The sequence below is a fragment of the Panthera pardus genome, unplaced genomic scaffold (assembly GCF_024362965.1).
Source record: "Panthera pardus isolate Hobbes unplaced genomic scaffold, ASM2436296v1 HiC_scaffold_27, whole genome shotgun sequence".
Classification (NCBI taxonomy): domain Eukaryota; kingdom Metazoa; phylum Chordata; class Mammalia; order Carnivora; family Felidae; genus Panthera; species Panthera pardus.
The window spans coordinates 67,786,764-67,809,467 of record NW_026526843.1 but is presented as its reverse complement, the minus strand read 5'-3'; the positions used below and the strand labels follow the sequence as shown (position 1 = coordinate 67,809,467).

At 49.9% G+C, this 22,704-nt stretch overlaps 2 protein-coding genes across 3 annotated transcripts; one reads left to right on the top strand and one right to left on the bottom strand.

Annotated features, from left to right (window-relative positions):
- Positions 1 to 4,293: 4,293 nt before the first annotated feature.
- GCNA (germ cell nuclear acidic peptidase) lies at positions 4,294 to 13,286 on the top strand. Its single transcript, XM_019428715.2, has 6 exons — positions 4,294 to 4,658; positions 5,877 to 5,967; positions 9,080 to 9,224; positions 10,449 to 10,587; positions 11,563 to 11,767; positions 12,080 to 13,286. The coding sequence occupies exons 1-6, from the start codon at positions 4,412 to 4,414 to the stop codon at positions 12,324 to 12,326; spliced, it is 1,074 nt and encodes a 357-aa protein (XP_019284260.2). The 5' UTR covers positions 4,294 to 4,411; the 3' UTR covers positions 12,327 to 13,286.
- Positions 13,287 to 15,382: 2,096 nt separating this feature from the next.
- On the bottom strand, positions 15,383 to 18,272 carry CXCR3 (C-X-C motif chemokine receptor 3). 2 transcript variants are annotated; one of them, XM_019428717.2, is made up of 2 exons: positions 17,902 to 18,272; positions 15,383 to 16,821 (listed from the first exon to the last, which is right to left on the bottom strand). In XM_019428717.2, the coding sequence occupies exons 1-2, from the start codon at positions 17,911 to 17,913 to the stop codon at positions 15,856 to 15,858; spliced, it is 978 nt and encodes a 325-aa protein (XP_019284262.1). In that variant the 5' UTR covers positions 17,914 to 18,272; the 3' UTR covers positions 15,383 to 15,855. The 2 variants fall into 2 exon arrangements, with proteins under 2 accessions (XP_019284262.1, XP_019284261.1); XM_019428716.2 differs by having other exon boundaries at positions 15,383 to 16,944; positions 17,902 to 18,267.
- Positions 18,273 to 22,704: the final 4,432 nt, after the last annotated feature.

The window sequence follows — 22,704 nt, the reverse complement described above, 5'->3', positions numbered from 1 at the left end:
TTCAGATGCTTCCTGACACCCTCTTTCTTTCTCTGATTTAGTTGTGACCAAAAAGAAGCAGCAGAAACAGAACATTAGGTGAGTAGGAAAAGGAGTGAAATTTAACAATTTTTTGAGGAATGATGCTGTGGGTAAGAAGATTTAAGAATAAACTTCACATGTCCTCTCAATACTGTGTTCAGGGTCACAGTGCGTCTTTGATCTCACCACCCGGTTGAATCTTAGATTCTTTATGCCAGGCCCATTATCTAATTGGTTAGTTTCTCCCTCAGCATGTCTATGTGATCTGCCCCCTCACTTTCAGTTGCCACTACACAGGCCCTTACCCGGTGAAGGGGTGTTGCCCAGGTGCCAGACTATAGGAGGTGATAGAAGAATATTACTGGAATAAATCCAAAATAGGATGCTTAGATAACAGAGGTTTCCACATTGACCACTTGAATGAACTGTAGTGGATTTACTGAAGTATGATTTTCATACAGCAAAAATCACACGTTTAGGTGTATAGTGTGATGAGATTTGATAACGTGTATGGTAGTGTAAACATTACCACTATCAGAGGTTCAGGATATTTTTGTCACTGTTATTTACATTTTTAAAATTTTATTCTTTAATTTGTAAATTTTCATAATTTTCCAATATTTTTATTTATTTTCTTGACAGTGAGGGAGCTCGAGTGGGGGAGAGGCTCAGAGGGAGAGAGAGAATCTTAAGCAGGCTCCACACGCAGAGTGGAGCCCCACGCAGGGCTTGATCTCACGACCCTGGGATCATGACCTGAGCTGAAATCAGGAGTCGGATGCTTAACTGACTGAGCCACCCAGGTGCCCTAAGAAATCCAGAAAAGACTTTCAAGGAGGGAATAAACGAGATGGCAATGGCCCATCAACCTGGCAGCTTAAAATCGGTGACCATGGTGAAAGTGGATTAGCGGATTTATGTCTGCGACATGTGCAGGCAAATCCTCTGACAGGTGTTTTGAGTAATTTTCTCACCCTAAAGGTGTGTTAAGACTTCTCGTACACTGTTTGGAAAGTACAGAAAGATGGTGAATTTCAACCTTTTGGGAACTCTGACTGAAACACCAAAGGCAGCCGAGAACGAGGGCCCCACAGGGGTGCTCACCACCCACACCCTGGGTAGCACAGGGGTTCTGCCATGTTTGACTCCCGCCAGCCCATTTCACTCAGTATTTGACAGATGCCTCCTTTTGAAAAGAGGTTCCAAAGAAGGGGAACAACCGAGTTACTACAGGGACCAAAGCAAGAAAATGTTTCCAAGTGCTCCTGTGCATCATAGAGGAGTTGGAAGAGGCCATGGGAAGAAGACCGGGGCACTTAACGTTTCTCTTTTGTGTTTCCCTGTCTCCTCACTCAGCTGTGTGGTGATTGACTCAGACTCTGAGGATGAGTACTTCCGTGAGAACGTCAGAGCTCAGGCATATGAAATAAGCAGTGAAGGCAAGTGTACTAGTAACTGAGAAGGAGCTGAGCTCCGCAGCCCTCACGGTGTAGTGATTTCAGGATGCGTGTCAGCAGCCGTTCTATTCTGAATCACTTAGTAGCGAGTGCCTCCATTTCTTCCCTGTGTGTGCTAGATGTGGCCATGGCCAGAATTCCCCTCGCTCCCTGCCCTGGTGGATTTCCAAACACAGCAGCAACTGTTCTCTCTGCTTCAGACCTTGGGCACCCTCCTCCGTATAGTTCTTGGCCTGCCAAGCATCAGGGAATCAGGGGCCAGGAAGTCAGGAACTGACACTAGGGAGGTGTGAAGGCTGCTCCGCTCCTCCACCTTCTGCTCTTTTCTGAACTCTTCCGTGTGTGAGAATGGCAGAGAGGGCAAGCGATGAGTGAGGGGCGTGGGCTCATTCTTTCTGGCCTGATGGAGACTAGGTGGGTGATGGTTCTGAGTCCGCCTACAGGGACTTCTCAGGGAAGAACCTTTGCTTTCTCCAGCTAGCTGTTCATCTTTGCCTTTCACTGTTCTCTTTGTTTTCTAGAGATTTCTGTTTTTCTCGGAGCCTGTTTCCCACAGCAGATCTTTGCCCCTTTGGATTCAGAGGCCTATTTATTTATGTATTTATTTACTATTGTTTAAATGTGTGTTTATTTATTTTTGAGAAAGACTGCGAGCAGGGGAGGGACAGAGAGAGAGAATCGCAAGCAGGCTTCGTGCTGCCAGCGCAGCACCTGATGCGGGGCTTGAACTCATGAACCGTGAGATCATGCCCTGAGCCAAAACCAAGAGTCAGAAACTTAACTGACTGAGCCACCCAGGCACCCCCAGAGGCCCTTTTAACCTTGCGGGAGGCATGGGGCTACACTCACAGTTCAGAACCTGTTCAGTGGGTGTGAAATGTAGGAAGGCCAGGAGCTTCTTAAGCATCAGGAACGGTATGGTACTTGATCCGTCTTTGCTTACTTCGAGGTATAGGGCATGATACATAGGCCTCTCCTTCAGTTACTGGCTATTTCTTTGGTAACCACCCAAGAGCTACCATTGGCCAAAGTTCCCTGGCTAACCTGGGATGTCAGAGCAGGGAGACGAGAGGGGGCTTGGAACTCTACACTCCTATTTTACTACCTGTCCCTTCTGATTTATTTTTCCCCTTCCTCTCCAGCTCTGGATGTGCCTGAGTGAGATGGGGGTCCAGGTGCAGCAGAGTAGGGGCTGTGACATGACAAGCCGCTATCAAGGGCCAGGGGGAGCCCCAGGGGAAGTAGCTTTAGAGGTAGGGCATGAGTGACAGAGCCAGAAACCAATTCGTCACCACAGGCCGCCACTTGCTGACTCATTTAGTCAGAAGATCCCTATGTTTTTGAGGATAACCTTTGAAGTAAGGTTTTTCTGACCTTTCTGTTGGGTGGACCCTTCACTGTGGGCATTCATCCCAGTAATGGAGAGATGAGGAGGGCCCCGATAGGACTGTCTTTGTGTGTCTCTTTACTGTTCTTCACGTGCCCTTTCTTCCGTTACTGTAATGAATTTAGGTACTTTTACAGAAAAAGGAGCTTGACCACATATTTCTAAGATCACTTCTAACCTTTGTCAATGTACAGTCATTTTTTTCGTAGATTGTCAGCAGTGTGTCCCTACTCTCTTTTTTGTTGTTGCTATTGTTGTTGCTTTGTTTTTTACTTTCAAGTGCAATTGGGAATTCTTTAAAATTTCTAAGAAGGATGACTGTTTACCATAGCAACACCCACTCCTTCCTCTTTATTGCATATCTGAAATTCTTTGGTAATTAAATGATAGAGGAGACTCTCAAATTACATGATCCCAAATCTGCAATTGTAGGATAAAGAGCTTTTGCACCACAAATATATTTTTGCATCTTGTCTATGCTGTAGTGTGTGTGTGTGTGTGTGTGTGTGTGTGTGTGTGTGTGTATAACATCTGGAATCCTAGAAACCTGGAAGTTGGGCTCTGAACAGACTCCAGAGAGCATGTGGTATTAGACATGCCATGCCTCATTTCCAGATGAAGGGACGCTCGGGGAGGGCGGGGACATTCCAAATGTTCCCAAGGTCTCTCAGTGCTGGCGTTAGGACTGAACCCTTCACACTTACATCAGTCGCTCTGAGAGCTTTGCATTTATGCACTAGTTAGAGCATTAAATTTTGTCTAACAATGGGAGCAAATTCCAGTACCATCTACTATCAGTGTAATTGCATAAAGTATAGAAAGCAAAAGTTCAGGGAGGATGTAATCTCAAGGACAATCCCTTAAATTATAGAGCTCGAACTTGGTAGGGAAAAAGCCCACTTTATTCTGATTTCTCTTGTTTTTCTGTAGAGCAGTGACAGCACACAAGTCTGCAGAGCTGTGTTTGGGAACCACCGAGCACCTGCAATGTGCTACATAGTGTGATTTGGAAAATTGCCACTAGACTTGGGTTGCTATTTTATCTGTCTCTGCTCTCAGTCAAGTAAAGAAGGGATAGAGGGAAAACAATCTAAAATAATGGATTCTTTATTTTTTTTTTTTACTTTAAGTTTATTTATTTTGTGGGGAGAGAGAGAACCAGGGAGAGGTAGAGAGAAGGAGAGGGAGTCCCAAGCAGGCCCTCAAGCGCAGAGCCCAACATGGGACTTGAATCCATGAACCCTGAGATCAGGACCTGAGCCGAAATGAAGAGTCAGATCCTTATCCGACTGAGCCACCCAGGTGCCTCTAAAATAATCCATGCTTAACTGTGAGTCATAATGTCACAGCTTCCAGTTTGTTAAATTTGTGCTCAATAATCTAAAGTGGAGTGTGAAAGGGGGACAGAGGGAGTATATTTCTACATGATTGTGTCTTTTGAATTTCAGATGAGGTTCTATATGTGTCTTCTAACATTGGGAAGCCTGCCATCGATGAGCCTCCAATAGTTATTTCTGATGATGATAGTGATTTTGAGGGCCCCGTGATGATCATAGATGACGATTTGTGTGGTCAGGGCCAAAGCTCCTCAAATGAAAAAGAGATGGAGGCCTTTGATGTCTGCCAGCACAATTCATCTGCTGGTGTTGCTGAGCTGGGCAGTGGTGAAAATCTCTGCCCACCGCCAGGTGTTGCTGAGACTGAGGTGGAGATTCCAAATGAAGAGCCGGCACCTGTGGTGGAGCAACCAAGGAAAAGGAAGAGCAAAACCAAAAATATATGTGTGGTGCCCGGTAAGCCAGTTGAATCAAGTAGGCCTGTCCCACTGAACAAGCCCAGCACCGCCCCCCCACCACCTGCCTGCAGTGTGCCAGCCATGCCTGCCATGCCCTTTCCCCTGGATATGTCTGTCTTGTGAGGTCTGCCTGTCCTGATCGCCGACCTTAAGCCATCTCAGCAGGTCCCTAGCGGCCAGGGGAGACAGCCATCCCGGTGAAAAGGATCTTTCTGGAAATGGGGGAGAAAGGCCCACGTCTTAGTATTTTACCATTCCCTCCAACTGGCATGCTTTCTCTTTGTGCTTTCTGGCCTGAGGATATAATCCCTTTTTTCTTGGGACCCAGCCCAGTGTTCAGTTCCTGTAGGGAACTGTAGGTTGGAGATGTTCCACCCTCCTGGATTCCCAAAGTTCTCAGACCCCCGTCTCTACTAGAGCACTTACCTGGCTGTCTTTTGTTGTGTTTTTGAGAAAGGTGGGTGCAGGTGAGCTATGGGGGGACAGAGAGAGAAGCAAGGCTCACCAGAAATGGAGCATGAGTTCACCCGATACAGGGCTTGAACTCACGAATTGTGAGATCATGACCTGAGCCACCCAGGCGCCCCACCGCCTCCAGCTGTCTTATAATATGTTTCTGAAACTGTTCCCCCAGTAGATGGTGAGCCTCTTGTGAAGACCTCTAGGAAAGACCCTAACTCATTTTGAAGTCTCTCCCAGGGTCTAGCCTGGTATTTGGCACATAATAGATGTTTAATACTTTCTTTTTTTTTTTTTAATAACCAAATAAATGATACTCGTGATGGGGAAGTCTCTGGCTAGAGCAGTTAGCAGTATATGGGTGCTAGAAATCTTTCCATCTGGCTTGCGTATTGAGTGTTGGCGCTGCCTAGGATCCAGTCTTGCCCTTGGAACAAGTGTGGACAGCATTCCTTACACTGCGTGTGCCTCAGGTGCCCACACAATCTGACCTATAGCGGCGTGCTCATGTGGTCCCATTATAGTCCCTGATACCTATGACAGAACCCTACCCAGCGTACACTCTGCTGGCAGCTCTGTGATTCCCATAGATAAAAATCTGTCACGCTGGCCAATGGACAGTATACAGGCTTTAGACCGTTTTCGTTTCTAGATGGTGCTCTGGGTGTGGCTGTGGGGCCTCCTCCTGGGTTTACCTTTCTGCCAGCTGCTTGCTGGGATCAATTTTCAGGGCGCAAACGAGCTATTCTCTTTTCAGCTGTTACAGCACCAAAAACACGTGGGCCTTCAAAGAGGTTTGCTTCTAAGAGGAAGCCCCATGCGGCAAAATGTGACAAAAGCCACACTGGGTACGTACTGTCCGTATCGGACTGAACGGGAATTGATTGGATAATTGTCACGTGTTAAGCAGTCCACTGGGCATGAGAGAGGGTCTTCAAGGGGATGAAAGAGTCTGGTGGTGGGGGGGACAGTGTGTCCATCCCTGAATTGGAAGAGCATAAGAGGGGGGAGGAGGAAAGGGAGGAGCAGCCCACTGCTCCACACCTCCCTTTGCCCCCACATCACCTCTGGCCTCTTGAGGTTTCCTTGGTCCTTAAACTCTGATCAAAAAATGATGTGTGGCCAAACCAGAATCTTTTTTTCAGGCTAAATACTGCTTCGTGGCCACCAGTTTACGCTAAACCAAAGCAAACACAGTGGAGATGGTGAGAAGGCAGAACTGACATGTTCTAATCCATTGATGTTGGAGGGCAGTTGTCTTCCAGGTTTTTCTAGGGCTTGGGATGTGCCCAGTTGCTCCCACTACTGTTTTTATTCTTGCACATTTTGAAGGTGTCAACATTAGGTTGAAACTGCTTGTAGTTCCTTTCTTTTTATGAAGTTATAGGTAATTGAGCCTGAAAACAACAGGTCATTTGGACCAAGAACATATTAATACTTGAAGCAAAAAGCTAACAGGTTTTTTTCATTCAGATTCCCCCAACTTCTTACCTTTTCCCTTAAAAATAGGATGTTGTAAGCCTAATTTTCTTCATTCTTACTTGCATTCAGGAGTAATATATACTTATATCTGACTTCTCTTAACAAGACCAAGGATATGTCTGAAGCCTGTGTGTTTATTTTGTTTTAACTGTATTTTGGGCCAATAAATGCATCTTTAAAAATTTTTTTTTTTCTAAAATTTACTTATTTATCTCAAGAGAGCAAGAACAAGTAGGGGAGGGGTAGAGAGAGAGGGAGACACAGAATCTGAATCAGGCTCCAGGCTCTGAGCTGTCAGCACAGAGCACGATGCAGGGCTCGAACTCACGAACCATGAGATCATGACCTGAGCTGAAGTTGGACGCTTACCCGACTGAGCCACCCAGGCACCCTGCCAATAAATGCATCTTATGGGAAGAGGAACGGTGTGTTGGGCACTGGGGCAACAGAGCACCTTGGCCCTGAACAGAGGCTCTCCTTGTTTCTGCACTTCCTGCCCGGTGAGGTAGCTATTGGAGTTTGGCGTGTTCTCTCTTAGGTGGATCCCCTTTCAGCAGAGTTTCTTTTGATATATATTTCAGCTGCTTTGCCTGTAGGGCCACGTGTGTTGGGTGGCTCCCAGGTTGCTTTGCTGTGGTGTGACGTAACAGAAGAAGGCATGTAAGCTGTCCCTTTGTGTCACTGTCCTCTGCATCATCCAAAGGAGGCCAGTCTGTTTGGACTCCTCACTGTTGCCTCGGTGCTTCCTGTTTCAGTCAGGAGGCTTCCTGTTGTGCTTAACGTTTGTTCCTGTGTAGCTGGTCATGGTGTCTGATGTACCCATTTGGGGTCTCGTTGGTTGCTCTGATGTGGAGATTGTTCCATCTGTAGCAAAGTGGCACAGGCGTTGTGGGGAAAGGTATGCTAAGCCACAGGGCCTGCTCGATGTGAGTGCTGATGCACATGGGGGTCACGTTCTCTACCGAGGCCTGCAGGTGGTTTAGGTTTTCATCTGCTACCTTTCCGGGTGCAGATTTGCTTTCAGAGCTGTCATTGGAGACAGAAGTGTTAGTCACCAGGGGCAGGCTTTGGGGTGAGGATGCTTACTTTTAGCTGTCTTTGCCTCATTTGGTATTTCTTTCCTCTCCGTGCCCCAGCCACCCCACTGTGACATAAGGGGTTAATGAGTGTGCTACAAAATCTCAGTCTCAGGAGTTCTGTTGAGTTAGAAGCTCACTTAACCTGTGTCTGCTCTGGTTTTATGTGTCCAGCTCTGTGGGCTCATCTCTTTGGTCTTGTGGATTATTGTTGGCCAAGAGAAAAACACTTTAGTTTAAATAGCTGTTACAAGTGTGAGTCCTTTATGTGACTAGCACTATTCTTTGTGCATTTGAATTAGGCCTCGAAAGATGGGGCAGCAATAGTGGTCTAATGGGAAAACCATGAGATTTGGGCCAGAAGATTCAGCGTCTGGGAACTTTGGGCAGGTCACCTAACCTCTGACCTTCAGTTTCCTCATCCGTCAAGTGGAGATAGGAAGAAGAGCAATAGCTTCTTTGGGGAGTGGTGGCGAGGATCAAATAAGGTCATGCAAAAAAGAAGGTCTCCACAAATGGTAAAGCACTACACACATGGTTGTTCTCAGGAGAGGTAGAGATGTGCTCGTTCTAGCAGTCATGGGCACCTACGCTGTGCCAAGGCATGAACGAACTGTGGGAAATCACCGTTCCTGTGCAGAGAATGTTTAACTTTGCCCACTTTGACCAGAGTAGAAATGGTAGCTGGAACACAGATGTTGGGACCAGATTGACCTGGGCCTTGAATGCTAGGCCCAACAGTCAGTGAAAAGCCAGGGAGGGACATAATTGGAACATGGCCTAGAAAAAATGAACCTGAAGTGTGTGTGTGTGGTTCCACTAGAAGGAAAAGAGCCTGGAGGTTAGGAGCACAGAGGAATGCTGTAGTGGCAAGGCATCGAGGGGAAGAGGGGAGCTTGAACTAGGCTCGTGACCGTGGGGTGGAAAGAAAGGCTGGATAGAAGAGATGATGTGAAGGAGATAGCGGTCTTTGTGCCTGTTGAATATATGGGGCAGGGGAGGAAATGAATTTTAAAATGTCTCTGAGGTCTTCAGCCTGCTATAACAGAAGTCAGGTAGTTAAACACATTGGGGGGGGGCATACTCCTGTTAATCAGGTGGAAATTTGCGTCAGGCGATGGTAAATTCGGAACTGGATCCCAGGAGAGAGATCAAGACTGCAGATACAGGTGTGAGATCACTCCAGTGGAGGCTGTAACCACAGACTTCACATCTCTGAGGATGCAAGCAGTGAGTAGGAAAAGTCTACAAATGGAACTTTGGGAAATGCTCTCCTATAAGGTAGTTAGAAGTAAGAGGGACCGGCAGGTTTTCTGAGTCTCTCCGGATATGACCTGTACGTATGCATTTCTGCTGTTTACTTCTTTAGCTATACAAAACTCAGTTGAATTTACCTTTGCAGGCATTCCGTGTGCGAAATACCTGGATGTTTCTTGCATGACGTGGAAAAGGCAAAGCAGTATTCTGGAAGGAAGTTCAAGAAAAATAAGGACAGCCTGGTTCAGGAAATGTACAGTCTGTTTAACAGATCTGTCTTTGACAAAAAGGTACAGTCGGTGAATAGACACTTAATGAGCACCTGTCATATGCGCAGTGCTCTTGGGTGCTGTGAGGTGTGCAGATGTGCTAGCTGTATATTTCCTGCCCTTGAGAAGTGTCAGTTTAGATGGGGAGATGATACATGCACACGTGAAAGAAACAGACAATGTTTGTGGGTAAAACTATATGGTACAGACTTGTTACCAGCACAGGACATCAGCAGAGGCAGAAAAATCACTGAGCGCCTCAGTGGTGAGGAAATAAGATTGGCTGTGGAGTGGGGGGAGACTGAAGGATGTGGAGAGAGTGGCAGTGATGGGGGAAGAGGGCGTGTGTGAGGCATGTGTTGAGGCTTGACTATCTGGAAGAGAGGGTTTATGCTGAGGAAAAATGGGGAAGAGCTGTGTGACCTTGGGCAAGTTACCTCCCCCCTCCCTTGCCTCGGTTTTCTTGGTTTTCTCATCTGCAAAATGGGAGCGATAATAGCACCTGCTACTTCATAGAATTATGGTTGGGCCTAGGGAAGGTAATACACCTGGAGTACCTAGAACAGGGCCTATGACCTAGTAAGTGATACACGTCGGCCATCACTTGTTTTTGGTAGCGTAGCACTATATAACGGAGGGCCTTTGGAATCAGATTGGAGGGGGGCGCTGAAATTGAAATCAGCAGGCACCACCTCACAGGGACAGGATAGGACACAAAGCATCTACTGAGGGAAACTAACCTGTCTGTAGTGTGGGGCCTGTACTGGATTGGAGAGAACCTGGAGGCAGAGAGACTCAGTGGTCATTAGGTTTTTCAGACTCTTATTATTGCTGCTGATGAAATTTCCTGCCGGTATAGTTTTCAGATCTTTCTAAGGCTCCCCAGCCTTTGGGTAGATCACTCCTGATGACTGGGGTGTTACCTCACGGGACCAAGGAGTAGACCAAGGTGCATGTACAATCTCACCTCACCACTTTTAGTACCCACAGGGTTCCATTCCTACCTCGGCGGGTTTGCACTTCTCTCCCTGACGCTTGTCCCCGTGCCGGGCAGCGCATATCTTGCTTTTGCGCACACTCAGCAGCCTCCCTCAGGTCCTGATTGCCCGTCAGTTGTTCTCACCTGGGCTTCAGCCTGGCTTTGATTCTCCCCAGAACGTTTAGGCTTGCAAAACTCCTGAGCCAAGATCCTTTGGTCTCCTCGAAGCTGCTCTCTGACTTGCCTGCTTTGCTTTTTGTTCTCAGCTGCCAGAGAAAATCGATATCGGCTGGAATAAGAAGATGCTGAGAACTGCTGGCTTGTGCACCACTGGCGAGACACAGTACCCGAAGAAGGAGCGTTACGCGAAGATCCAGATTTCTCTGAAAGTCTGCGACTCCGCAGGTGATGGCAGCCTTCTGACACAGGCCCATGAAGTTACTCTTAAGTCCTGGTGTTTTCTGGCAGCCTGTGTCACAGCTTCTCCTGCCATTCCTGGGTAGATAGGCCTACTACGAATGTCTTGCTCAGAAGATATTCTTAACGGATGTCTCCTCATTCCTGAGAATCCAACTTGGCCATCTTTCCATTAGGGTAACTTTCTCACTGCAGCTAGCTCCCTGCTAACTGAGGTTCAGGGTCCCCTGTAGCTAACCAATCAACCACATTTTCATAATGACTCTCCTGTCATCATTCCTTTGCCCCCACCCAGGTGTAAGGCCTTGTCACCTCACCCTTCTCCCTGCTCCACTCAGTCTCCTACATACCACTGTGTCGCTTTTCCATAAAACACCTAGCTTTCCAGGCTGTCGCAGCCTGCCCCCCACTTTGCTCAGCCAGGCTTATCTCTAAGCATGCCGCCTCTAGCATGTCCTGTGCTTCAGCGAAACTTTCTTCACACTGCCTCTCAGAATGCACCACACACCTTCCTGGCCTTGTCCTTTGTTTGCATTTCTCACCGCACCTAGAATGGCCTTTCAAATTTGCAAAGCCAGTCAGTTGTTAGGGGCCCAGCTCAGAATCCCCCTTTTTCCGTGGAGCTTCTCCTGACCAAATCCCAAGGCCATAGCCACTGCTCCCCACCCCGTCCACTTAACGTAACCCAGGCCTTGACTGGGTGTATTTGTAGCAGCAGCATCCCCCAAAAAGAAGAGCATGCTGGAGCTGTCCTGAAAGGATTGTTGTCTCTGACATCAACAAAATCGGTTACGTAGGGGACAGATGTCCCTTTCAGAATCCCGGGAAGCTAACACTCATGACTGCCCATGTAGACTTGTAGCACATGGCTTTGTATGTGGTGGGGTTGAGAGTCTAGTGGGTAGCAGGCCAGAGGGAGTGGGTTTAAGTGCTCATGTTTCCTTTGCCTCCCTCTCTTCCAAGACCGCCTTCGGGATACTTTGATCCATGAAATCTGCCACGCGGCCTCCTGGCTGATTGATGGTGTTCGTGATTCTCATGGCGACTCATGGAAGTTTTATGCCAAAAAATCGAACCTGGTGCACCCAGAGCTGCCCCTGGTCACCCGTTGCCATAACTACAAGATTAACTACAAGATTCATTATGAATGCACTCAGTGCAAAGCCAGGTGAGACCCTTTGCCTCTCAGACTTTCCTCTGTTCTGTTTCTGCTATGACTTCCAGCTGGCTCTCTGTGATTTTGTTGGTAAGTATGTGGCCAGCCGGCTGGACGAGTGAAACATCTCTACTCCTTTCCGTGTCTTCCTCCTCCATTCTCTTCTACTTTGAGCTGACCTCTGGCTGCTGCTGCTGCTTGGTACCCCACTCTCTGAGAAGCTAGGCAAAAAGTCTTGCTTTGGGCCAGTGCCAGCAGCTCGGAGAACATGCTGAGGTACAGTGACTGATTCCCTTACTGCATGATGTCTCTTTTCCTCCTTAGAGTCGGCCGCTACACCAAATCATTGAACACCGACCGCTTTATCTGTGCCAAGTGCAAGGGGACTCTGGTCATGCTGCCGCTAACTCGTAAGGATGGGACCCCCATTGCGCCCCATGTGAGACCATTTGCCAAGTATGTGCAGGAGAATTATAGATTGGTTAAGCAGTCAGCGGAAGGACTAAGCCATGGCGAAGTGATGAGACAGCTCAGCAAGGATTATGCCCTTAAGCACAAGCGAAATCCTTAAGGTTATCTGAGAGTATACTTGTGCGAGCTGAGTCCTCCACTGCTAAGAAGTTTTAGAAAACATTTGTTTCTGCAATGAATACTAGGATTTAAGTGCGTTTTTATAGCTTCATACTGTAGTGATGATTGTTCTTAACTAAGGATTCTGTTGGTAACCATTCTGTGCCTTTGACAGTACTCAGAAGCCCTTTGGGTCCACCTTGGGTGTTACTTAGACTCCATAGTTCAAAATACAGTAAGAGACGCACAGAGTTTTAAGATTAAGACATAGAACAAGATATAATAAGAGAAACCCATAGTGTTAAGACGTAGAATAAGATATAGTAAGAAAAACCCATAGTGTTAAGACCATAGTTTTAAGATTAAGATGTAGAGGGGCGCCTGGGTGACTCAGTCGGTTGAGCATCCGACTTCGGCTCAGGTCATGATCTCACGGTTTGTGAGTTTGAGGCCTGTGTCAGGCTCTGTGCTGACAGCTCAAAGCCTGGAGCCTGCTTCGGATTCTGTGTCTCCCTCTCTCTTTATCCCTCACCTGCTTGCATGCTCTGTCTCTTTCTCAAAAATAAATACATTAAAAAATATTTAAAAAAAGATTGAGATGTAGAATAAGATACACTAAGAGAAACCCATAGTGTTAAGACCATAGTTTTAAGATTAAGATGTAGAACACATACAGTAAGAGAAACATAGTTTTAAGATGTAGAACAAAATGCAATAAGAGAAATGCTTGTTCAAGAGTGGCAGGTTGAGAAAAGGAGAATGGCGCTGGGAAGTGAACCAGATTCAAAGGTGGCCCTCCAAAACCCGGGCTGCTGGCAGGTGGAACCTGTTATACCTACTTAGAAATAAGAGACAAACATGTCTCATGAATTGAGTTGTTCTTGATGTTGAATAAAGCCATGTAAGCCAGTGTAGCTGTTCATAAGATTAGAAAAATAAATAAACTGTTTTCTGCAATTCACTTGTTAACCGAGTCTATTCATTGACAGCCTGACAGCACAGAACAAACTGTCAGGTCTTTTGTCCAAGACCCTGGACATATGAAGCTCTCCACAGTGTGTCTGGAAGAGCACTCTCCATTCTGGTTTTTCTCTATGACTTTTGTGACTGCCCGTAAGCACTTCAGCAGCCCTCCCACTCCTGGGAGGCATCCAGGGTACAGACTGGGGCCAAGATTGCATTCATTTCCTATTGCTGCCATGGCAAATGACCACAAGCTTAGTGACTTCAGACAACACAAATGTATTCTCTTACAGCTCTGGAGGTCATAAATCTGGTGCTTGGGATACTCAGGTACCCCAGGCTCAGTCAGTTAAGCGTCCGACTTTGGCTCAGGTCATGATCTTGTGGTCTGTGAGTTTGAGTCCCGTGTTGGGCTCTGTGCTGACAGCTCAGAGCCTGGAGCCTGGTTCGGATTCTATGTCTCCCTCTCTCTCTGCCCCCACCCCACCTTGCCCATGCTCTGTCTCTCTCAAAAATAAATAAACATTAAAAAAAATCTGGTGCCAACCTCACTGGACCGAAATCCAGGTGTGGGCAGGGCTTGGTTTCTCTCTGGAGGCACTGGGGTTTGGGGATCCATTTCCTTGTCTTTTCCAACTTCTAGAGGGCACCTGTGTTGTTTGGTTTGTGCCCCCCCCTTCCATCCTCCAAGCCAACAACATTTCTCTCTCTCTGTCTCCCTCTCCCTCCCTCCCCTTCTTCCTTTTTTTCACTTTGAAGGACCCTTGTGATGACATGGGGCCCACATAGATGATCCAAGAGAATCTACTTTTTATAAGGTCAGCTTATTAGCAACCTTTTTGTCATGTAAGGTAACATACAAGTTCTGGGGATTTGAGGGTGGACACCTCTGGGACCCATCCGTCAGACCCCCACAAACATCTTTATTAGTCTAGCATCACTGATATTTTTTATGGGCAGGATGTGTTCTGTCCTTTTCCTTCCTTCCATCCTTCCTTCATTTTGCGGATGCGCGCACTCAAGGCTAACCACACATCTAAGGGACTGGGTGCGTGTGCAGGGTGACATGAGCTTCCCTGGCTAAATCCCAGGGTCCCTCCCTGCTGATCCCGCTTCCATCCAGGTCTGCAGTCTCAGCAAAGGCCCAGCTGATGAGCGAAACTGGATCGTGGCACATTGGTGGCTTAATTAGGGGGAACTGACAGTGCAGCTGTTCCACCCCTGCAAAGGGAGGGTCCTAACTCTGTAGGCTTGCCACCTACCCTTCTGGGGAGCCCTGGTCATTTCCTGTACTCACATCCACCTCAGCGATTGCCCACCCGTGCCTCTGGGTGGCTTATGTGCAAATGACTGTCCTCAAGTCCTCCAACCTTGGTGCTTTTCGTCCAGCCCCATGTCACTATCCAAGAAAAAGCCCGCATCTCCTCTTCCCTGTATAAAGCTACATACAGCCTTTGGCTAGGCTCTCTGATACCATCACTTGATCCCAAACCAACCTTGAGTATTTTCAACCCTTCCCTCACCCGAACCCTTAACTTTGGGGCCACTTGCGGTACTAGGAAGCATTGCGGTTTTGCTATTGCCTTCCCTTCTACCCAGAAATGCTGTCTTTGCTTCTCTCTGTCCTTGGAGACCCCACTTGCCTTTTGGGGTCTTCTCATTTCTGTCTTCCGGAAGCCTTCCCAAATGGCTCCAGCCACAGGGCTCTGAGACCCGGGTTCACGGTCTAGGGACAACTCATTTGCCTTGTGGCATAGACTGTTTCGTATTGTTACTCTTCCCCATGCCTTCCCTGCTGGCCTAAACTTCTGGAGCACAGGGACCGTGTCTTATTCATGTCCGAAGGCCCTTCCCCAAATTATGCCTAAGTGGTGTCCAGCCAGTCCAGTGAACTGTTAGCCTGCACCCATCTACCTGAGTGCTTCCCTGTGAATGACAGGAGTACCCAAGAGGGCAGAGAGGGGGCTCCACATAGACGTTAACACAAGCAACATCGGTTGGCGTAGATCCGGGGCCAGGCAAAGAGAATAGGAAATGCATCCCCAGAGCCTGGGCAGGGCTGGATATAAATGATGCACTACTAACACACCCTGGTCCTGATGATCTCATTTATTGAAAAGTTTTAAGCAGAATTTTAGACATAAACATGAGCAAATACGGAGGCCTTGGGGACCGCAGCTACAGTCGCTGCTGAGTTGGAGGCCTGGGTCAAGACCCTATAGGGACAGCTTCTATGCTGCTGGCTTCCTGCTCTGTGAACATGGGGAAGACCAAGGTCTAGTTACTAAATAAGGAGGGCAGTGAGGCTCCTAGCAGCCAAGGCAATAAGGGCCCCAAGGCAGCCACCTCTGAAGTGGCAACGGGGCTTGGCAGCTAAGGAGCAGCAGTAGCATAGCCCCCAGAGCCAGGGGGGTGCCTCCCTGGGAGACCAGGTGATGCCGGGGCCACCAGGGAATCTCGGGAGTGTGCGTGGGGAATGAGGCTACAGGGAAGGGAGGGAGGAACCCGGAGGAGCCTGGAACGTGGGGGCAGTCAGGCTGCGTGGCAAAAGGAGCACCCATCCAGCCTCACAAGCCCGAGTAGGAGGCCTCTGTGGTCTCAGACCAGGATGAATCCCGGCGGAAAGACGACGGCTGGTGCCCTCTCAGGTCAGGGCGGCCCAGGCGCGTAAGTAACATCCACATGCGCTCTCGGAACTTGACCCCCACGAAGGCATAGAGCAGTGGGTTGAGGCAGCAGTGCATATAGCCCAGGCCCGAGGTGACTGACTTGGCCACATCCACATGGCTTTCTCGGCCACAGTTGCGGGACAAGGCCTCCAGGTCCATGAGGGTGTCCACCATCACCACCAGGTGGTAGGGGGTCCAGCAGAGGGCGAAGGCCACCACCACCACCACAACCAGCCGCATGGCCCGCAGCCGCCGCTGGCCCCTGGAGACCAGCAGCACAGCCAGGATGCGGGCATAGCAGTAGGCCATGACCAGCAAGGGCAGCAGGAAACCAGCAACCAGCTGCAGCACCCGCAGAGCTGTGCGGCCCACCTGCGGGAAGTTGTACTGACAGTGGGTGGCATTGAGGCGCTCGTCACGGCGGGCCGACAGGAAGATGAAGTCTGGGATGGCAAAGAACAGACAGAGTCCCCAGACGACCACACAGGTGAGGGCCACGCGGGCGGTGGGCCCCCGGCGGTACAGCTGGGTGGCATGCACTATGCTCAGGTAGCGGTCAAAGCTGATGCAGGCCAGCAGGAGGGCCCCCGCGTAGAAGTTGATGTTGAAGAGGGCGCCTGCCACTTTACAGAGGCCAGATCCGAAGACCCACTGGACAGCTGCGTCCACTGCCCAGAGGGGCAGGGTCAGCACCAGCAGTGCGTCGGCCACAGCCAGGTGGAGCAGGAAGGTGTCGGTGCTGCTCAGGGCCGCCCGCTGGCTCAACAGCACAGCCGCCACTGCGCCATTGCCCAGCAGCCCCAACACGAAGAGGAGGCTGTACAGGGCCGGCAGGAAGGCCCGGTCGAAGTTCAGGCTGTAGTCCTGCGGGCAGGGCGGGGAGGCACAGCAGGAGTCACTCTCGTTTTCTGCGTAATCATAGGAAGAGCTACAGTTTTCCAGGAGGAAGGCAAGCTCAGAGGCGTCGAACACCTGGTGTTCACTCATCTGCAGAGGGAGGGAAGGAGACAAGGGACTGTGGCCTTACAGTCACTCCTTTGAGCATTTCCTGGAGTAGCTCCTCTTTCGGGCAGGCCCCAGTTCCTTTTGTCTAAGCCCTCGCCTATTAAACTCCGTGCCCAGCCCGGGAGCTGGAGTGGTAACTTCCCACATCAACCACCGCTTCTCTCTCACCTGTGTGGGCCATCCCATTAGACCAGGGATTGTGGGCCAGAGGAAGCCTTCCCTCCCACCCCTGTGCCAGGAGCCCTCCCTGCCCCCTTTCCTCGCTCTGTCTTCACGGCTTGGCTTGCCCTTCTGTTTCCCTGCCACGCCTGGTGCTACTACCTGCCTCCCCCTGCACCTCCCCGCAGTCCCCTCTCCGGGTCAGTCACTGGCCCCCCACTTCCCTCCTTAGCCCTTGTCTAGGGATCCCAACTTCCTGCCTCTCATGGGGCCCCTCCACAAATCACTGAAGTCCTCCCCCTGACCCTGTCACATGCTTTCTGTTCCTGTTCTTCCCTTCCTCTTCAGGGATGCCACCTGCCACCCCCTGGGGGCTCTCCCACCAAGCTTGGGTAGAAATATTCCATACCCCATTACCCTACACATGACCCCAGAGCTGCCAGCCTTCTCAGTGCCAGTTCAGTCCCGCATGGAAGGGTAAGTTCCAAGTCAGAGCCAAAGGGAGCCTTGGAAGCCAATGGCGGCGGGGATCATTTTGCAGATGAGGCCCGGAAGCCAGACAGGGGAGGGGTCGCACCTGTGGTCATACACAAGTCCCTGGCCGAGGTGGGTTCCCAATTCCCTGTCCCAGGGCTCCTTCTGCAATCCCTGCATCATCTACCTACTACTCACCCAGCCCTCTGGTGGCCCTGGCTCATGAGCCAACCCTGACGTTTCCCCCGGTCTCCCGGACCCTCCACTCCGAGCTCCTGTGCTCGTCGGCTGGGCAGCAGCACTTACCTCAAGGACCATTGCTGGGCTGATGCTCTGCCTGCAGGGCTGTGTGCTGCCTGCCCCTCTGCTTTGGTGATTGTGGTCGGGAACCTGCACTACACGGAGGAAGTGAGGGTTTCACATGATTGTTGGCGGCAGCCTCTTCCATGGGCTTGTCTATGCCAGTCCTTAGAACCGAGGCCACAGGAACTCCTATTCTGGCCCGTTCCCCTGGGAACGCTGCTGCGGGGGGACCCGGCCACAAACTGGGGACCAGAAAGGCTGGGGCTTAGGGAATGGTCCTTTGAGGTGGGGCATCTGGAGAAGCAGAGTGTCTACGAGGTGGAGGGCAGCCCTGCTGCCAGGGGCAAGAACTTCTGCACTGGTGGAGTCAGTGCTCAATACCCTGGCACCCGTGCTCACCTGTCCTGGGCTGGAGTGGATCTTTGCATAATTGCAGATTGCATTGCTAAACGTCTTAGGTCTGTCAAAAAGATTAACCTTCTTTAAAAACTAAAATATTTATTTAAAATGTTTATTTATTTTTGAGAGAGAGAGAGAGACAGCCCTAGTGGGGGATGGGCAGAGAGAGAGGAGGGGACAGAGGATCTGAAGTGGACTCTGTGCTGACAGCAAAGACCCCGACGTGGGGCTCGAACTCATGAGCGGTGAGATCATGACTGTGAGATCATGACCTGAGCCGAAGTCGGACACTTAACCGACTGAGCCACCCAGGCTCCCCAAACTAAAATATTTTGAAGAAAGCCTTCACACTACAAGTCCTCCACTATTGCCCCTCCCGATACTCAACAGGGGATGAGGAAAGGGAACTACTAGTAATGAACTTGGTATGTGCTAGACAGTGCTTTAGGTACTTTCTCTGACACTGCCTCATTCAAACCACACAAATCCCTTGTGAGGTGGGGGTGGGGAGTGATTCCCCATGGCTAATCCAGAAAGGGGAAGGGGCTTCACCAGACACTGCAAGTGAGGGTGGGAGCTGGGATTGAACCCACAGCTGTCTCTCTTTTTACTGCTCATCCCACTGCCTTCTGCTTTTTTAAGTGGATGATCTCTGATAAACTATGATAAAGTATAATCTATTCATGCAGATAAAAACAAATGAAGTTAACCTATATATTTTGACATGGCTGGAGCTGGAAAATCCAATGACCACATGGTGGAAGAGGCAAGTTACAGAATTATGTGGAGTTTCACGCCATATATGTAAATTCTGAAAACCACACACACAAAGCAAGACCATATTGTTTTCGATACAGCTATTTGTTCTAGAAGTTTAAAACAGGGACTGGAGGGGCACCTGGCTGCCTCAGTCGGTGGAACATGCAACTCTTGATCTCAGGGTTGTGAGTTTAAGCCCCACGTTGGGTGTAGAGATTACTAAAAAAAAAAAAATCTTTGTTTTAAATGTTCATTTATTTACTTTTGAGAGAGAGAGAGAGCATGAGTGGGAGAGGGGCAGACAGAGAGGGAGACAGAGAATCCCAAGCAGGCCCCATGCTGCTAGCATAGACCCTGACACGGGGCTCGAACCCACAACTTATGAGATCGTGACCTGAGCCAAAAACAAGAGTCGGACGCTCAAACAACTGAGCCTCCCAGGCGCCCCCGCCCCAAAATAAAATCTTAACAAAAAGTAAAAATTAGAAAACAAAACAAAACAAAAAATTAGGGATTGGAGACACTACAAATTCATGAGAGCAGTTGCTCCTGGGGTAACAGGAAGAAGAGGGTTGGGGAAGAGTATGTGGACCCTTTCAATTTCAAGGAAAAGCTGTAAATAGCATTTGTAGAGCAAATCAGGCCCTTTATGGTGGTGTGCTACAACAGTTTCTCCCCACTCCCAGCCCTCTGCCCTCTGCCCTCTCCTCCTTTCCCTATTACCCTGTTCTCCTTATCAGCCGGGAAAGGCAGCCCCTAACTCGCCTTGCCTCTGCTAGGTAGTCTCTTCTCTCCCTCTCTCCCACCCAGACGAGAAGGAGAGGCACAGAGACAGAGACGGAGAGAGGCAGAACCAGTCCTCTGGGGTCTGGTTTTCAGAGTGCTTCACCAGAGCCTCCAGGCTCAGGCTTGGAATTCGCTTCAAACTTCTTGACAAGACACATACTGGCAAGGCAGCGAGCCCCTTCTCCACCTTCTGTGCGCAGGAGCTGCAACTATCCTTGCTCTAAACAGCTTGTCAAACTGCAAGGTGCAGGCCAGAGGGAGGTGAGGGCCTGCAGGACATCAGGAGCAGTGCAAGTGGACAGGACTGGCGACTGCAGGAGCCTCGGCAGTTACGATGGGTAGGAGTTGGCAGGGTGGGGAAGATGGGTAGGAGCTGGCACCACGGTTTCTGGCCGCTGGTCAAGAAGAGTTTCCATTCCCTGGGTTTCTGCACGTGAAAGAAGTGAGGATAATAAAAACCTCTGTTCAATTTGGGTTTTTTTTTTAATGTTTATTTTGAGAGAGAGCGCGCGCGCTTAAGTGGGGGAGGAACAGAGAGAAGGGGAGAGAGAATCCCAAGCAGTCTCTGTGCTGTCAGCACAAAGCCCCACATGGGGCTCGAACTCACGAACCATGAGATCATGACCTGAGCCGAAATCAAGAGTCGGACGCTTAACCGACTGGGACACCCAGGCGCCCTTCTGTCTATTCAATTTCAAGGAGGGTCTTGTATTCTGCAATTATGTCCTTCATCCCCTTTTTGGTATTAAAAGGATCTTTTCTTTATGAAATGATGGTGAATATAAGCTGATAGATTTAGAAGAATCTTGTGTTGACCGAAGTGGACAATCCAAATGTGGGGCCTCCAAATAGATGTTGGAGTGCCACTGGGCCATGTGAAATGTCAAAGTCTAGGGATCCCTGGTCCCCCTCCTGTGCCCTAGTCCCCATTGGTCACATGGGGACAATGCTCCCCACCTTCCCAGGTTGCTGGTGAGGAGAAATGAGAGAGGGTTGGGCAGGAGTTCTGAAAGGGTGCAGGGAGCTTTTCTGAGCTGGGCCATATCCTCATAAGCCATTCTGGGCTGTGGGGCCGGCTGCTGTCACTGCTCCCGTGTGGCCCAGATATGGTGGGAAGGTCCCTTCCAGGACCCAGCACATAGTAGGAGAATGCGGAGTGAGAGGGATATTCACTACAAACATAGTGACTGGGAGACTTTCTTGTCAGGTGAGCCCCGGGATAGAGCGTGCCCACCTTTTGGGGCATGCAGGTGTGGTCTTGGCCTCCAGAAAGCCTGCCCCTTGCCTAGTCCTCTGGCTTCCGTGCTGTGCAAACTCAGGCAAATCACTTCACTCCTCTGCCTCAGTTTCCTCATCTGAAAAGTAGGGAGAAACATAGTACACGTGGGCTGGGGTTGCTGTGTGGACTGCATACAATACGTGTAGGTGCATGGCCCAGGGTAGGTGCCTGGGGAGCACTGGTTTCCTCCTCATTTTGGTTACTTTCTAGGTCGGCCCTTCCGGGGTCTCAGAATGGCAGGTTCAGGGCAGGATCCCGCTGTCTTTCTCAGCTCAGATGCCTTGGAAGTGCCTTTGTCGTGGTGCCTAGCCAAACCCTTGTCTGATGCTCTAATCTGGGTCCCAAGCAGCCCCAGACCAGGTCAGAGGCAGGCCCGGCCCTTGGGGAGAGCCACCTAGCCAGTGGTCTGCCCTCAGAGTTCTGGTACATGTGCCCCCTGCTTCTGCCCTCCCAAGCAGCCAGTTGGGGAAGCTTGAGGAGGAAGTTAGTCAGAGTGAAGCTGCTCCGGGCCCCACCTGTGGTCAAGGTGTGAAATGTGCACCTGTCTCTTCTCTGCCACCCATCCCCCTGTTTTTTTTCTTTTTTTTCACACCTCTGGGCTGTGGTTTGGGGAGATGGGAGGCTCAAAAGTCTGTGCTCTGGGCCCAGTCCCTCACAGGAAGGAGGGCCTCTATACAGCTCTCTGTTGGGCTGACCAGGGAAGGGGGCCATTTCCTCCCCTTTCCTCTCAGCATCTGCTGCCTCTTTCGTAGATCTCACAATGTCCCCTGGGGTCCCTGTTCCAAAAGCCCCTGGCTGTCAGGGGAACAGGCTCAGGGAGGCCCAAGCTTCCTGTGAGGCTCAGGCAGTGGCCTAGGTTGTGACAGGGGCTTTGTTACACGAAATCAACAAGAGTCCTAGCCCCAGGAAGGGGTCTGGGTCTGCCCCAGACAGTGCTGGGACTTTGGGATTCCTTCTGCTGGCCCTTCTCCCCAGAGAAGAAGAGCTTAAGTCATAGTAAGGCCCAGGCATTGGGGACTGCCCCCCTCTCTGCCCCTCTTCCCCAGCTGCTTCCTGCAGCTCTAAGCCCTACTGGAAGGCAAGGCCATTCTAAGTGTTGGGGCCATAGACTGCAGCGCAGGCAGTCCAGGCCCGTGCGGGTGATTTCCCAAGCTGTGGGGCACTCATTCTTTTTGGGACCAGGGCAAGAGGACATTGCTGCCATCTGTCAAGGCAACTCAAGTGGTGGGAACAGAAGGTGCCAAGGCAAGGACATAAGGAAAGGACTGTCAGGCCAGGGGCAGTTTGGCTGAAAAAGTAGTTATGTGTGAGAGAGGAGGGTAGAGAGGGCTGGAGAGTGGTAGTTCACTGATCTTCCTATCATCCTGTCCCTTGAAAATAGCTTCCATTCAGCAAGCCTTTACTTTCATACACATGATCGCTTCAAAAAACTTTTTTGTTTACTTATTTTTGAGAGAGACAGAAACAGAGTATGAGCAGGGGAAGGGCAGAGAGAGAGGGAGACACAGAATCCAAAGCAGGCTCCAGGCTCGGAGCTGTCAGCACAGAGCCCGACGCAGGGCTTGAACCCATGAACCATGAGA